This window comes from Drosophila albomicans, chromosome 2L, assembly GCF_009650485.2.
Source record: "Drosophila albomicans strain 15112-1751.03 chromosome 2L, ASM965048v2, whole genome shotgun sequence".
Classification (NCBI taxonomy): Eukaryota; Metazoa; Arthropoda; class Insecta; order Diptera; family Drosophilidae; genus Drosophila; species Drosophila albomicans.
In genome coordinates this window covers 11,289,503-11,306,108 of record NC_047628.2, presented here as the reverse complement: position 1 = coordinate 11,306,108, position 16,606 = coordinate 11,289,503, and the positions used below count along the sequence as shown (strand labels likewise).

Sequence of the window (16,606 nt, the reverse complement as noted above, 5' to 3'; positions counted from 1 at the left end):
TAAATACCCAAAAGTCACAGAGATAAGATAGAGAGGCATATAAAAATGTTCAGCGCGTTGAATTTACATGGCAATTACCACAGCGCAGCATTAATGAGACCCAGGTGACCGATTCTCGAACAGGGAAACGCAAAACAGGCAGTTGAAAGCAGCTGAATTATACGTCCAACCCATGAAATGAGCAGAGGCAGTTAGACTTGGGTTCTCTCAAGCATGTGTGTGTGTGTGTGTGTGTTTACGATGTGAGCCAACGGAAATGGCCAAATTACCATGAAACATTATAAAAAGGCAAGGCGAATGCTAAGGACGACTTTTACCATAATGTAAAAGGGAGCGTGTGTTTAGCTTTCATAAGCTATGGCATTTGTCAGCAGTCAGTTGAGATAGCGAGAGTATCGTAAGTTATTGCAACTCATCAAGTATTCATTCATTCATTCGATGAGTAGATTGATTGAGTTGCTCTGTCGTTGAAACTCAGCTGGTGGTCGAAGCTTAAGTATGTCCCTATGTGGTCGAATTGAGTCTGAAGTGTGAAAGAGGCGTGAAAAATTTGATACGCCTGTTGGTAAGTGATAAAAAGGAGTAAGATTATCCTGATGAACTCGGCGAATCCTGTGACAATACTCACAAAATGTACCTTGCAACGTATGAAGAGATGAGTTTCCGTGTGTGGAGCCCCAAGACTTGAAGGAAGGAATCTCTTTTTACTTAAAGGAACTTCCTTGGGTACTTCAGAACAAATTTCTGTCTTTAACAGTGACATGATAATGGCATTGCCAGGAGTAGATACAATTAAATTAAAAGCTTTTTCTAAATGTAAAGACAGATGAATATTTCATATTAAAACTAATAATAAAATATAATAAAATAAATTCACTGTGATGTTTTCATAAAGAATATGTTAATATGTTATAGGAATAAAGATAAAAGCACAAGATAAGTAAGACTAGTATTATTTAAGAAAAAAATTGCAAGGGTAAACGAATCAATATCTCGACCATAAACTGTCACGACTTTCAAAAGACACATTGCTATGATCGTAAGGACCAACTGAATCAATCTAATGATTCAACTTTTGTAATTGTAAACAGAAGAAATTGCAGGATCCAAGACAATTCGAAAGTTAAATGAGGATTATAATCCTCACTATTATGCTTCTCTTAAAGCAAGGCTTGCAAGTATCAAACAGTATATGAAAGAAGTATGACCAATTTTCTAAATACAAAAAAAGTTGTTGTAACTTGGCTGTTTGGAGGATATTTGTGTCAAAGAATATTAAAATCACCATAAAAGTGGTGAAAGCACGGCTAATGCTTGGGTCTTTTTCTAAACGCATTCGCTGCACAGAATTGAGATGCATTTTTTTGGAAGGTTAATAAAAAGTCTTAAGTGCAATTCAATCTACTGCACACGTGCCCAAAACAATACGATACCTCTTAAAGTATTGTCTCGTCGCTCGTAGCAGAATTTAAAAACGAAAAAAGTCAAAAAAGTATGCAAAACAATAGTGTAAAGTATAATGCACAAAATGTGATATTGTTTTAATTTTTTGTTTGTATCTCCCGTCTTTAAGTAACATATAAAAAGGCATACTCACGTCAATTTGAGCTAGGCTGCAAGTGTATCAAAATTGGAGTGTAATTATCATGATTGCACAAGTGCACGTTCTTAACATACATATCATTAAGAATTTGACCAAGAAACACTATTTATAAAATTTGATGGCCAAGAATTATTGGCAATTTAGCTCAAGATTATCTTAACATATATAATTTATTAATTGACTCTGTTAATTTTTAATAGCTGTTATATTTTAATAGCTTCAATATGACGCATTATCCTATTGTGTTTAAATATACTTATGTAGTTTTCATTTTGCAATAAAATTCATTATAATTTCACAATACAGCACAATACACAACTGAAATGCAATTGATTAGCAGCAAATGTAGCAACAAGCAATGTCAACAATGTCCAATAGAGATGGAAAATTGAGTTGAAAATCTCGCAAAATGTTGACAACAGAGGCAGCATTTAAATAATACAATATTATGCGCATAAAACACGAGGGAATTATTGGGGGCGAGTTTTATGCAAATGCTGTTGTTGAATCGATTTCGTTGGACTAGAAAATTGTTTTGGATTATGCTGGCGAATTACCTGAACATTGTTGTCAAAATGTAAACGGATGATATATTATGCATGCAACATTGCAATAGTTAATAACAAATTTATTTGACAAGTAAAAGCATGAACTGGCACGGCGGGGCTGTCTGCTTTAATTATTTGCTAAGCTGGCTTTTGATATAAACTACGAGCAGCATTCAAATGTTTAGTCATCAGCGTCTCACGTTGGGCGCCAGTTTTGGCGTCTCAATGGCGCCATTTTCTAGCCCATTTGCCTGACGACGTTGTCGTTGTCGTTGTCGCTGTCGCTGACAGCTGCTGCTTCGTCTCTCCTCACTCTGCCTGTTGTGCTTGCTCATTAAATGCAATTCCTAATGCAATTGACGTGGCTGAATCTGCGGCTCAGTCGCCACAGCGAAATCTCCTTCCATGACAAAAACTTCGCCCCGCAAGCGGCCTTGTGTTTTGTATTTCATTTTGTGTGTGTTTGTGTGCTGTGTGCTGTGTGATTTGCAGTTTGTTTGATTATGAAAATGAAAATTACTTGGTCGTGGCTCTGCTTTTTGCGGTTTCGCCAACGCAAATTGTGAACTGATTTTTAATGAGTCGACAATATGCAGCGCATAAAGCCAGCGGGAGCCTTAATTTGTAGTTGCCTCAGCTCCAAGGCTAGAAATCATTATCCTTCTCCTTCTCCCTCTCCTTTCTTATTCCCATCTGGACCTTAGGGTATATGGTACGTGAAGAACTGAAAATATATAAAAATAAAACGTCACACTAATTAACACGTCAGTGCGAATGGGGCTCAAGAGAGATTTTTATTTCATTTTTATCAAGCATACGCAGCGTGGCTCCAAACATAAAAGTTGCACAAAATTTCCACTGAATTTTGGTCGAGCTGTCGGCTCAAGTTAGGGCAATGTGTGTGTGTGTGTGTGTGCAAGTCTTTTGGCACAAACAACCAACTGACAGAATGAATGCTTGACTGGTTGACGGACTCAGTGACTCTGCCTTCGCTTGACAAACTGTAAATGAGAATTCTCTCAGCCTCTTTCAGAGTTCAGCGAGTTGCCTCTGCGGCTGGCACGTGGCTTGATTTATATTTTATTTAAAAAACTGAAGGCAAATTATCAGCTCAGCTTGTGCATTTTTTGTGTGTGCGCCTCCTCAACTCGACTCGACTCGACTCGGCTTTAGCTTGTATACAAAGTTTGCTCAACGTTTATCTTGTGGTCGTTTTGCTGATTCTCTCTGTGTGACCCAGCAAAAGTTTTCTTTGAGCACAGAAAAAAACAACGCGCGATTCTGTATCTGAATCTGGAACATTGTGGGTGGTCAGTTTACTTCTGCAGCCTAACAGTGAAGGAAAAAGAGACGGAGAGAAAGTTGCAGAAAGAGAGAGAAGAGAAGCAAGACGCTGGGCGTAACGAGTTTTTGCATGTTTAAGTGAAATTTAAGCATGAATTATTTAGGTGACTACAACAAATTGAATGGTCGCTGGTGGCAAAGCCGACGCTATGCGTTGGTTTAATGAGATTGCCCCAAGGCAAACATTGTGCCTGTAGCAAGAGGAACATTGCCAGCCAGCCAGGTTGTGGTAATTATTCACACATTTAAAGCGGAGCCTTAACCTAGCAAGATTTAAACTGAAGACTTAACCCACGATTCCATGAGGTAGAGTTGAAATAAAAGAAACAACTTCAAAAGGAATTTCGTGCCGTTAAAATAATTATACCCTCTATCCATAGGGTAGAAGGGTATTATAACTTTGTGCTGGCAGGAAATGCATGCAACAGGCAAAAGAAGGTATCTTTGACCCTTTAAAGAATATACATATCATAAATACTTAATCAGCGTCAACAGGCGAGGCGAAATATTCATGTCAAACTGTTTGTCGGTCCGTATGATATCCAATAGAGATCTTGCTATTTTTGAAGGCAGATCAAATTTGCTTTGCAAAGCGACAAAAATGATATAAAGCGTAGTTTTGAAGCTAGAGTCATGATTTTTGGTACATACAATAATAACAATAGTAAAAAACAAATAATAAAAACATAATATTTTGGTAATTTAACGGATTTGATTTCTTTGTCGATTACTTGCAAATTTGAAATTGACGCTTTAAAAAATAATTTTTGTAGCATACTTTCAGGGTGTAGCAATGATACTTTTTCGAAAACAAGCTATATCTCGGCCATATCCTGACGAAATACGTCAAAGGACATATATAGGCACGATCGCAAGAACGAACTTTATCAATCTGCATCAAAAAATATGGGATTATCTAAGGATCCAACTTTTGTAATTTTTTGGTCGGCGAATCAAGAGGAAAAGGTTAAATTTGCAAATTTGCAGGATATCTCGAGAACCACAAAGACGATTTGAATGTACTTTGGCAGGATGATAGGCCTAACTAATATTTCACGTTTGGCACAGAATTCGCAAGGATCAGACAGGATACGGCCGAGATATACACGATTTTTTAAATTAAAAAAAGTCCTTGTAACTTGGCTATTTGCAGGACATTTTTCCTCTTTGGTATGCCAATCAGTTTGTATTGATTATAGCTGTCCTTGTGCCAAAGGAAATCCCAATCGTCCTTCAAATGGCCGAAATACGGCGGTTTTTTCAAGTTTTTGCCAAGTTTTCTATGCTTACCCCCTTGAAAAAATTGAAGTGTTTTTTCTTAAGAGATCCTTGAATTCGCTGAATCCCAATCAATAGTTATGGTTACTATGATTACAAAAAGGTGTGCGCTTGCCAGATCTTTCAGGATTTGTCCAAGTTATGGCTACAAAACGAATATGGTAAAAGCATTATTTGTTTGCATTGCATACTTTTAGGGGTCGATATACAAAGTATCTAAACTAAATGAAAACAAGTAAGAAAGTTACAGTCAAGTGTGCTCGACTGTGAGATACCCGCTACCGATTTTGAATAAAAGCAAAATATTGCAGTATTATTTTCAAAATATACCGAAAATACTACAAAAAATAGTAAACATATACAGACCGGAATATTTGGTATATCGATATGGTACCACATTTAAAATATACCATAGACGGCACAATATACCAGATTGTCGGATAAAGCAACTCAGACCCCCAGTAAGAAAGCGTTTTTGCCCATACAAAAGTATTTATTTAATACCTTCCACAATTTTTATCTGAAAAATTCGCAGCTCTAGCTTTAAAATAACGCTTGCTATTCCTTTTTTTTTTTGAGTTGCGGGGCGGAAGGGGGCGTGGCAAAAATTTCAAAATAACTTGATTTGCGTGCAAACATAACAAATGCTGTCGAAAAAAAATTATAGCTCTATCTCTTATCTCTATCTCTATGGGATCAGAGATGCCTCCTTGTGCCTGTTACATACATTTCCTGCCGGCACAAAGTTATAATACCCTTCTACCCTATGCACTATGTTGAATTTGACCCGTTTTTGTGGCCAAAATTAAAATTTTTTAAATTAACAAGATTTTTGAATGCAGGTTTCTTGTATGATGAAGGTTATTACTATAGGAAGGTATTTTAGAAAAGTGGGCGTGTCAACGCCCACAGAAATCGAAAAAAGCGAATATCTAAAGCAATTTTCAAGTTAGAGACCCCAATTTTGGAACACGGGATGAATGTCCTATTTTAAATGCGTCCTGCAAATTTGGTCGCAAAGGCTTTACAAAGGGCTTGTTTATCATTTTGCGAATAGTGACGTTTTTTTCAGGGTTTAACGCAAGTAATCTTAATAGGACAGAAAGATAAACAAGTTATGAAAGTGTATAATACATTTTGTTTCTCGTAAAAGCACCTTGCTTACGCCACACTTCTAGCAGTTCTGTAATTCTGATCAAAATGTTGCTCCCTAATAATTCAAATTACGCAAAAAACCGCAAAAAACCCATAATGAGCTTACATATTATGAATTTAGAATTGACAAATCTACAAAATGTATATGGACACTCACTGAACAAATTTGAACATTTTAGTTAAAACCTTTTGGAAAGTTCAACTTTCTTTCGAAAAGTGACAAGGGGACAACACTTGCTAAGTATACAAATTGTTAGAAAAATACGAATAAAACACGCAACATATTAGTATCAACACATAGTAATAACCTGAAGAAGTAATATTCCTTTTGAATTTTATTATTTAATGATTTTTTGTGGGAGATATGCCAATTTGAAATTGCATCGCAAATTTAACATTTAACACTGCACGTGGTGTCCGCTTACAATAGCTTACTTTAACAGCTGTTATTTTAACATTAAACTGTTAAGTTAACATTTTAGGTATACAATATGGCGATTTGATCATTTCTCAACATGGTAACATTAAAAAAACGGAAATTTTAATACTTGCGAAAAATGAGTTTTGGCCACGAAAACGGGTCAAATTCAACATAGTGCTATGGGTAGCGAATATAAAAACTGAATTATACTCTTATTAACTTAATCAAGTTGTTGTTAAATTTGCTAACCAAATAGTTGTCAGCTTATTAGATATTAATCAAAACTCAGTCCCATTGTCGTTTTGAAAGTATTCGAGCATAATTTCCAGTACTTCGGAGATTGACCCTACTGTCAACACGCGACTGAAAGAAATTGAAAACAATGTTGTTGTCGATGGGATGGAGCAAACAGAACAGAATCTATTGCTATATATTTTTATATTTTTATTTTATTTATTTTTTCGAATTTAAAAAAAATTACAGACAATCATCCGACTTTGAAATGTATTCTGCCGAATCAAGGCCGAGACTCAAGGTTATCATTACTTGACCTCTCTCGTTCAGATCTATTGAGCGGAGTCCACTTCCGCATCAGTCATTCAATGACTTTAACGAAATAACGAAATTCAGTTCCAAATTCATTTTGTTTGCGGGCAGTCGAAACATTTAAAATGGGCGGAATAAAATTTAACGGAGTTTTGTTACTGATGGTCCTTCAAATATTCTTGGTGGCTACAACTACTGGAGATGAAGTGAGATAAAAGACATAATACTAAGAAGAATCAAGAGAGCTTAAAGTGTATACCTTTTCTTCCTATCAGACGTATGAATCAGACCAAAAAAATGTGAAACCGTTGCTCGATATTATTAGACAGGTCAGAAATGAGATAGAACAAAGTGAAACTAACGAAAAACAGATAAGTGAATTAAATTCTGATATTATGGAAAAATATCATGAAATTGTAAGAATTCATGAAACATTCATGAAGGAGGCAGATCTATTAAATGAGTATAAAAACAAAGTAATCAAAGGGGAAAATGATTTGCAATTGTGTCAAAATAAAGTTGATAAATCTGAATCTGAAATTAATTCACAACAAAATATTATTCTTAAATTAAAAGAACAACTAACAAATAAATCCACCAACTTAGAAACTTGTCAAGTTCAATTAAATTCTCTTAATTCTAGATTAATTGAAAAAGATAAAAATATAAAGAGATTTAGTGAGAATAACACAGAACATCAGAAATCACTTGAGTTGCAATTAGAGAAGAGTAAATCTATATTAATAAAGCATGAAAAAGATATTCAGTTATGTCGTTCAGAAATCAACAATTTTAATAGGACATCAGACAACATTAGAGAAGAACAGAAAAAGATTCAATTGAAATTAAAAGAATGTGAAACTAAGCTCAGTCAATCTGAACTTGATAAATTAAATGCCACAACATGCATCCCTTTCGGAGATTATTCAGGAGTTCATCAACTCAATGTCTCTGGCATAGGTTTATTCAATGTTTTATGCGATAGTCAGTTAGCTGGACCTGGATGGATTGTAATACAACAACGAGTTGGGGGAAAAGAGAGTTTCAATAGGGATTGGGCAACGTATCGAGAAGGTTTCGGTTCTTTTGAAAGTGATTTCTTTCTTGGATTAGAGAAGTTACATCGTATCACGAGCTTGCAGCGTTTCGAACTTTACATTCATTTGGTTAAAAAGAATGGAAGAACCTACAACGCTCGCTATGACGACTTCAAAATATTAGATGAAGATAATGGATATGCACTGAGTTTGGGTAAATTCAATGGAACTATTATTTATGATGGCATGAGATACTCTAAAAACATGAAATTCTCAACATTCGATCACGACAACGACGGAGCTTATGCTAATTGCGCATTCCGGTATGGAAGTGGCTGGTGGTACGATTATTGTTCTGCTTGGTAAATATTGCAAATTTTTATTTTCGAAGGAATACACATAATTATAGATTTTGTTGTTTCTTATGCAGTAATTTAAATGCACCATATGGGAGAGATCTAAGGTGGTGGGACAATAATTCCAAGTATATTTTTCGACTTAAAGAAGTTAAGATGCTAATTCGCCCCAAAGATGCATGAAGTGATAAACTGAAAAGCTGAAATTCCCATATTTGACTCAATTATGTAATCGTTAATATATAATTGGTGCATTAAGAAATTGCGTTCTAAAAAATAAAATGATCGACTATTTAATGCAACGACTTATTTTTTTAATGAAAATCGATCAGTTTTTATTGCATTTATTGTATGTTTTAATGCCTCTAAGTCTCTAGACGCTTTCAATAGGGCTGCAAATAATCAGTAAACTTTTGATTATCCTGTATATATCCTTTCAGTCGAACCTTGAATATTAATGTAATGTAAGAAATGATCTACATATATTCGATTTTTGTTGATTTGTAGGGTAGAAGTGGGCGTGGCCAAAATTTGAAACAAACTTGATCTTCGTGCAAACATTACAAATGCTGTTAAAAATATAGCTCTACCTCTTATAGTCTGTGAGATCTCGGTGTTCATACAGACGACGGACAGACAGACGGACATGGCTAGAAATTCGGCGGTGTTTTCAAGTTTTTGCCAAGTTTTCTATGCCCGACCCCTTGGAAAAAATTGAAGTGTTTTTTCTTAAGAGATCCTTGAATTCCCTGAATCCCAATCAATAGTTCTGGTTACTATGATTACAAAAAGGTATGTCCTTGCCAGATCTTTCAGGATTTGGCCAAGTTATGGCGAATATGGTAAAAGCATTATTTGTTTGGATTGCATACTTTTAGGGGTTGCTATACAAAGTATCTAAACTAAATGAAAATCTGTCGTTATTTGGCCATATCCTGCCATACTCTCAGAGGATATATATTGCTAGGATCACAACGAACAGCTCTATCGATCTGCATCCACATAACATATGCGGGCAATCAGTAAACCAGTGAAATATTGATAACTGATATTTCATACGAAAAATTACCGCATTGAAGAAAGTGTGTCACAAAACCTTTATAGGGAAATAGTATAAGTAATAAGAAAATGCACAGTCATCTTCCTCATCTTATCCCTCCTCTGCCCTCTCTAAATACTCGTTCTTATGGCACTTTTCTGCAGTTCGTGACGGGCTCTAGGTATCAAGACTTTCTGTTAAAAGCCACTTGGAGAGACTGAAATATCAGGCGAACATAAAAAAATAGAATAGAATATTTAGAAATGGACCCAAATATGTTTTGTCCCCATTGGTCAGTTTGCGCTCTTGCATGTGGATCCTAAGGGCGGGATTATGAGATCTTGCATTTGATTGGTCAGAATTGAAAACGTTCCGAAGTGACTTTGTCTGCAGCTACCTTCTGGTCACTTCTGTTGGCCTAGTAGATTCTAAGAAAATTACAATAGCTATGAGTAGGAAGAAGTCATAGTAAAGGGCAACGTGGATCAGCTGAAATACTTGGCGAACATAATTGCTTGCTGCTGATTTATGATCTCCTGGTATTTCATTTGATGATTTGTCACTTTTTACCCATTCGCGATGACTAGAATTGCTCAACAACTGCCGTAATCGAGCAGATGAAATACCAGGCAAACATAATGAAGCAGCACATGGTTTTCCAACGCAGCAGCAGTTCGGAGAAAGATCCTTTCAGAGCCGGAATACGTGCTGCAATTGATTTCACATAGTATTGCCTGCTGCTGATTTATGTTCTCTTGTTATTTAAATTGATGATTTGGCAATTTTCGCCCCTGCACGACAAATGGAATTGTCTAAAATTGCTGAAGTACCAGGCGAACATAATAGAGCAGCAGGTGGGAGCACAGGATGCCATTGACTTTTTGCATTATTGCTTGCTTCTAATTAATGTTCGCCTGGTATAACTGATGATGGTATGATACTGTTTACCTATTTGCGGCGGCTAATCTCAAACTATTCAACATAAACCACAATCGATAGTCCTACGACGAGTATTAGATAAAAGATATTTACTTTCCTGTTTGTGATCAGATAAAAATTGTAGAACTTATTTATGAAATACTTTTGTATAGGAATAAGAAAGCAACAGTCGAGTGTGCTCGACTGTAAGATACCCGCTACTCATTTTGAATAAAAGCAAAATATTGCGGTATTATTCTCAAAATATACTAAAATTCAAAAATACCATAAACAAACAAAATTGTATATTTGGTATATTTATATAGTACCACATTTGTCAGCCAAAGCCACTAAGTAGTAGTACACAAGTATTTCTTTAATAACTTCGAAAAATTTTATCTGATCGCAGCCAAATTTTCAGGAATCACAATTACTAGTTATTATTGTATGTATAAAAAATTCGCGACTCTAGATTTTACGCTTGTTATTCGATTTTTGTTGATTTGCGGGGGCGAAAGTGGGCGTGGCAAAAATTTTAAACAAACTTGATCTGCGTGCAAACATAACAAATGCTGTCGAAAAAAAATTATAGCTCTTATCTCTTATAGTCTTTGAGATCCAGTGTTTCATATGGACAGACGGACAAGCGGGCATGGCTATATCGTCTCGTCTGTTGACGCAGATCAAGAATATATATATTTTATGGGATCGGAGATGCCTCCTTCTACCTGTTACACACATTTCCTGCCGGCACAAAGTTATAATACTCTTCTACCCCATAAAAGCAGGTAGAAAAAATCAATTATTAACTTAATCAAGTTGTTTTTAAATTTGCTAACCAAATAGTTGTCGGCATATATATTAATACAAACTCATTCCCATTGTGAAAGTATTCGAGCATAATTTCGTCAACACGCGACTGAAAGAAATTGAAAACAATGTTGTTGTCGATGGGTCTTCAAGAAGAAGCTGCTTGGAGCAAATAGACCAGAACCTATTGAACAGAAAAAATTACAGATGATCATCCGACATTGAAATCTCTTCTGCCGACAGAGAATCTAGGGCCGAGACTCTAGGTTATCATTACTTGACCTCTCTCGTTCAGAATGCGGAATCCACATCCGCTTCAGACATTAAATGACTTTAACGAAATAACGAAATTCAGTTCCAAATTCAATTTACTTGCGAGCAGTCGAAGCATTTAAAATGGGCAGAATACAATATAACGGAGTTTTGTTACTGATGGTCCTTCAAATATTCTTGGTGGCTACAACAACTGGAGATGAAGTGAGATCAAAGACATAATACTAAGAAGAACAATGAGTGATTAAAGTGTATACTTTTTCTTCCTATCAGACTTGTGAATCAGACCGAATAATGGAAGAACAGTGCCGCATTCATACATATAGAACTGTGAAACCGTTGCTTGATTATTTCAGACAGGTTAGAAATGAGTTAGAGCAAAGTGAAACTAAGGAACAGCAGATAAGTGAACTAAATTCTGATCTTATGGAAAAATATCATGAAATTGTAAGAATTCATGAAACATTCGTGAAGGAGGCAGCTCTATTAAATGAGTATAAAAACAAAGTAATCAAAGGGGAATACGATTTGCAATTGTGTCAAAATAAAATTGATAAATCTGAATCTGAAATTAATTCAAAACAAAATATTATTCTTAAATTAAAAGAACAACTAACAGATAAATCCACGAACTTAGAAAATTGTCAAGTTCAATTAAAATCTGTAAATTCTAGATTAATTGAAAAAGATGAAACTATAAAGAGATTTAGTGAGAATATTAAAAATAACACAGAACATCAGAAAACACTTGAGTTGAAATTAGAAGAGAGTAAATCTATATTAATAAATCATGAAAAAGAGATTCAGTTATGTCGTTCAGAAATGAACAAATTAAATAGGACATCAGACAACATTAGAGAACAGAAAAAGATTCAATTGAAATTAAATGAATGTGAAACTAAGCTTAGTCAATCTGAACTAGATAAATTAAATCCCACAACATGCCTCCCTTTCGGAGATTATTCAGGAGTTCATCAACTCAATGTCTCTGGCATTGGTTTATTCAAAGTTTTGTGCGATAGTCAGTTAGCTGGACCTGGATGGATTGTAATACAACAACGAGTTGGGGGAAATGAGAGTTTCGATAGGGATTGGGCAACGTATCGCAAAGGTTTCGGTTCTTTTGAAAGTGATTTCTTTCTTGGATTAGAGAAATTACACCGTATCACGAGCTTGCAGCGTTTCGAACTTTACATTCATTTGGTTGCTCGGAATGGAAGTGCCTTCTACGCTTGTTATGACGACTTCAAAATATCTGATGAAGATAATGCGTATGCACTGAGTTTGGGTAAATTCAATGGAACTATTGAGGATAAGATGAGATACAATGAAAACATGAAATTCACAACATTGGATCACGACAACGATTTTGCTGATTGCGCATTCGAGTTTGAAAGTGGCTGGTGGTACAGATCTTGTTCTTATTGGTAAGTATTTAAAATATTTGTTTTCGAAGGAATACACATAATTATAGATTTTCTTTTTTATTTCTTATGCAGTTATTTAAATGCACCATATGGAAGTCTATATTGGGACCATGGGCACATTTTACTTAAAGAAGTTAAAATGCTAATTCGCCCCAAAGAAGCGATGAAGTGATAAACTGAAAAGCTGAAATTCCCATATTTGACTCAATTATGTAATCATTTATATATAGTTGGTGCATTAAGAAATTGCGTTCTGAAAAATAAAACGATCGACTATATAATGCAGAGATTTATTTTTTGAATGGAAATATTTCAGTTTTTATAGCATTTATTGTATCTTTTGATGTAGCAAATTTTAATCTTTATACGCATTCAATAGAGATGGAAATACATAAAAGTCAGTAATCCTATGATTATCCTTTCAGTCGAACCTTGAATATTGATGCAATTTAAGAAATGTTCTACACATATTCGTTTCTTATCTAAACATAAATGACTCAGTTTTGTTACTAATAATACATACAAAATTTTGTTTTTGCAATATCAGTTGATGGAAAGGTAATAATAATTACACAAAGCAGTGTATTATAGTCGGTGCTATAAGTGTATTTATTTTCTTCTTATTAGACAGATGAATTCGATCAACAAATGGAAGAACAGCCGGATTTACAACTATACAAGTAAGAAAGCTACAGTCAAATGTGCTCGACTGTGAAATATCCGCTACCCATTTTGAATAAAAGCTAAATATTGCGATATTATACTCAAAATATACCAAACATACTACAAAATACTAAACATATACCAAATGATATTTTTGGTATATCGAGATAGTATCACATTAAAAATATACCATTGACGGCTACCACCAGATTATCAAACAAAGCAACTAAGACCCCTAGAAATTTTTAGGAATCACAATTACTATAGTTATTATTGAAAATACCAAAATTCGCGACATTAGCTTTATTTGTTTTTTGTTGATTTGTTGGGTGGAAGTGGGCGTGGCAAAATTTTGTTCTATATACGTGTCGCACGCTACATTCGCACGATTTTAGCTAATGAAAATCAATTTTTTACGGGGTTTTTAAAGATTTACCGTAAACTTTTGTTATGTGTTTAGAGTGAATTGACAGTACTTTCGGAGGATATAAGGTTCAATTTCACTGTAGTCACTGTTTTGAAAATAATTAATAAAATTGTGACGTGTCGCACGCTACACAAAGTGGAAGTTAGTTTCAAAATTTTCATTTCAAACGCAATTTTTAGCGAATTATGCAAAATAAACCCTATGAAAGTTAATATCCTAAAGAAAGTTAAGAATATTAGCAGACAAAAACCGATCGTTTGGTCTTAATAATGTTTACAGATTTTTAGCAAAGCCGTAAACCCATTGTGTCGCACGCTACACTTTTTCCACTGGCATTAACATAAGACAAAAGTCTTTTTATGAGAACTTTTTATTATTTATTATATTCATAAATATGCTTAATTATTTTGATGAGCAAGAATGCGAAATTTGCATGGTACTGGCAAACACACACATTATGAGGAAGCTTGCTGGATTGCACAATATATTTTGGTCTACATTTGTAGAACTTGCTGCGAGAAATTAATTTCTTTGGATACGTTGCATTAAAAATCTCGTACGCTTCTTCTATAGTTATTATCATAAATCGTTTAGAAATTGGCAAGTCAGAGTGCTTCAATTCGATAACTTTGTATATGGATTCGATTGCACGTCTTAACATTGTCTATAATTGCCTGATTTTCTTTTAATTTATTTTTTAAGTTTTTTTCTGTATGTTCTCATTCTCTCTGCATTTTTTACACGAACAACTTTTTATTCGACTTAACTTTTTCGTGATAACTCTTACAGCGTTCTGCACACGTCTTCATATTTTCAAAACTTTTTCTAATTTTACAAGGTTAATACTATACTATAAATCTCTTAGCGATCACTTGTCCTCTGCTTATTCAAAAGTAATTGTCGAAGACGAATTTGTTGAAACCAAATTTAAAGTGAAGTCAACTTTCCCATTATAGATAAGATGAATGCAATAAGCAAACAAGTAAGAAAGCTACAGTCGAGTGTACTCGACTGTGAGATACCCGCTACCAATTTTGAATAAAAGCAATATATTTTGCGGTATTATTCTTAAAATATACCAAACATACTGCAAACATACTAAAAATATACCAAATGGTATATGTGGTATATCGATATAGTACCGCATTCAAAATATACCATAGACGGCACAATGTACCAGATTGTCGGCTAAAGCAACTCAAACCCTAGTAAGTAGGCGCTTTTGCCCATGCAAAAGTATTTCTTTAATAACTTCTACAATTTTTATCTGATCGTAACTAAATTTTCAGGAATCATAACTACTGTAGTTATTATTATATATACCAAAATTTGCAACTCTAGCTTTCAAATTACGCTTGTTATTCGATTTTTTTATTTGCGGGGCGGAAGTGGGCGTGGCAAATATTTTAAACAAACTTGATCTGCGTGCAAACATAACAAATGCTGTCGAAAAAAAATTATAGCTCTTATCTCTTATAGTCTTTGAGATCCAGTGTTTCATATGGACAGACGGACAAGCGGGCATGGCTATATCGTCTCGTCTGTTGACGCAGATCAAGAATATATATATTTTATGGGATCGGAGATGCCTCCTTCTACCTGTTACATACATTTCCTGCCGGCACAAAGTTATAATACCCTTCTACCTATAGGTAGCTGGTATAAAAAATCAATTATTAACTTAATCAAGTTGTTTTTAAATTTGCTAACCAAATAGTTGTCGGCATATATATTAATACAAACTCATTCCCATTGTGAAAGTATTCGAGCATAATTTCGTCAACACGCGACTGAAAGAAATTGAAAACAATGTTGTTGTCGATGGGTCTTCAAGAAGAAGCTGCTTGGAGCAAATAGACCAGAACCTATTGAACAGAAAAAATTACAGATGATCATCCGACATTGAAATCTCTTCTGCCGACAGAGAATCTAGGGCCGAGACTCTAGGTTATCATTACTTGACCTCTCTCGTTCAGAATGCGGAATCCACATCCGCTTCAGACATTAAATGACTTTAACGAAATAACGAAATTCAGTTCCAAATTCAATTTACTTGCGAGCAGTCGAAGCATTTAAAATGGGCAGAATACAATATAACGGAGTTTTGTTACTGATGGTCCTTCAAATATTCTTGGTGGCTACAACAACTGGAGATGAAGTGAGATCAAAGACATAATACTAAGAAGAACAAAGAGTGATTAAAGTGTATACTTTTTCTTCCTATCAGACTTGTGAATCAGACCGAATAATGGAAGAACAGTGCCGCATTCATACATATAGAACTGTGAAACCGTTGCTTGATTATTTCAGACAGGTTAGAAATGAGTTAGAGCAAAGTGAAACTAAGGAACAGCAGATAAGTGAACTAAATTCTGATCTTATGGAAAAATATCATGAAATTGTAAGAATTCATGAAACATTCGTGAAGGAGGCAGCTCTATTAAATGAGTATAAACCCAAAGTAATCAAAGGGGAAAACGATTTGCAATTGTGTCAAAATAAAATTGATAAATCTGAATCTGAAATTAATTCAAAACAAAATATTATTCTTAAATTAAAAGAACAACTAACAAATAAATCCACCAACTTAGAAAATTGTCAAGTTCAATTAAAATCTGTAAATTCTAGATTAATTGAAAAAGATGAAACTATAAAGAGATTTAGTGAGAATATTAAAAATAACAGAACATCAGAAAACACTTGAGTTGAAATTAGAAGAGAGTAAATCTATATTAATAAATCATGAAAAAGAGATTCAGTT

General features: G+C 34.6%; 2 protein-coding genes across 5 annotated transcripts in view; both read left to right on the top strand.

The window, feature by feature from the left end:
- Window positions 1–6,943: 6,943 nt before the first annotated feature.
- LOC117565699 (fibrinogen-like protein 1) overlaps window positions 6,944–16,606 on the top strand; it is a 169,469-nt gene continuing 159,806 nt past the window's right edge. For 2 of the 4 annotated variants that reach the window (XR_007954580.1, XR_007954584.1), the window contains exons 1-2: window positions 6,957–7,101; window positions 7,171–7,224. The gene's annotated coding sequence lies outside the window, so the exon portion shown is untranslated. Of the gene's footprint in view, window positions 7,102–7,170; window positions 7,225–16,606 lie in introns of all 4 variants that reach the window. The other 2 variants (XR_007954585.1, XR_007954583.1) reach the window with 2 other exon arrangements.
- LOC117565729 (fibrinogen-like protein 1) overlaps window positions 11,427–16,606 on the top strand; it is a 47,881-nt gene continuing 42,701 nt past the window's right edge. Inside the window, exons 1-2 of the mRNA XM_052002626.1 lie at window positions 11,427–11,532; window positions 11,602–12,319. Of these exons, the coding sequence (XP_051858586.1) occupies window positions 11,452–11,532; window positions 11,602–12,319 (799 nt within the window). The 5' untranslated portion in view covers window positions 11,427–11,451. The remainder of the gene's footprint in view (window positions 11,533–11,601; window positions 12,320–16,606) is intronic.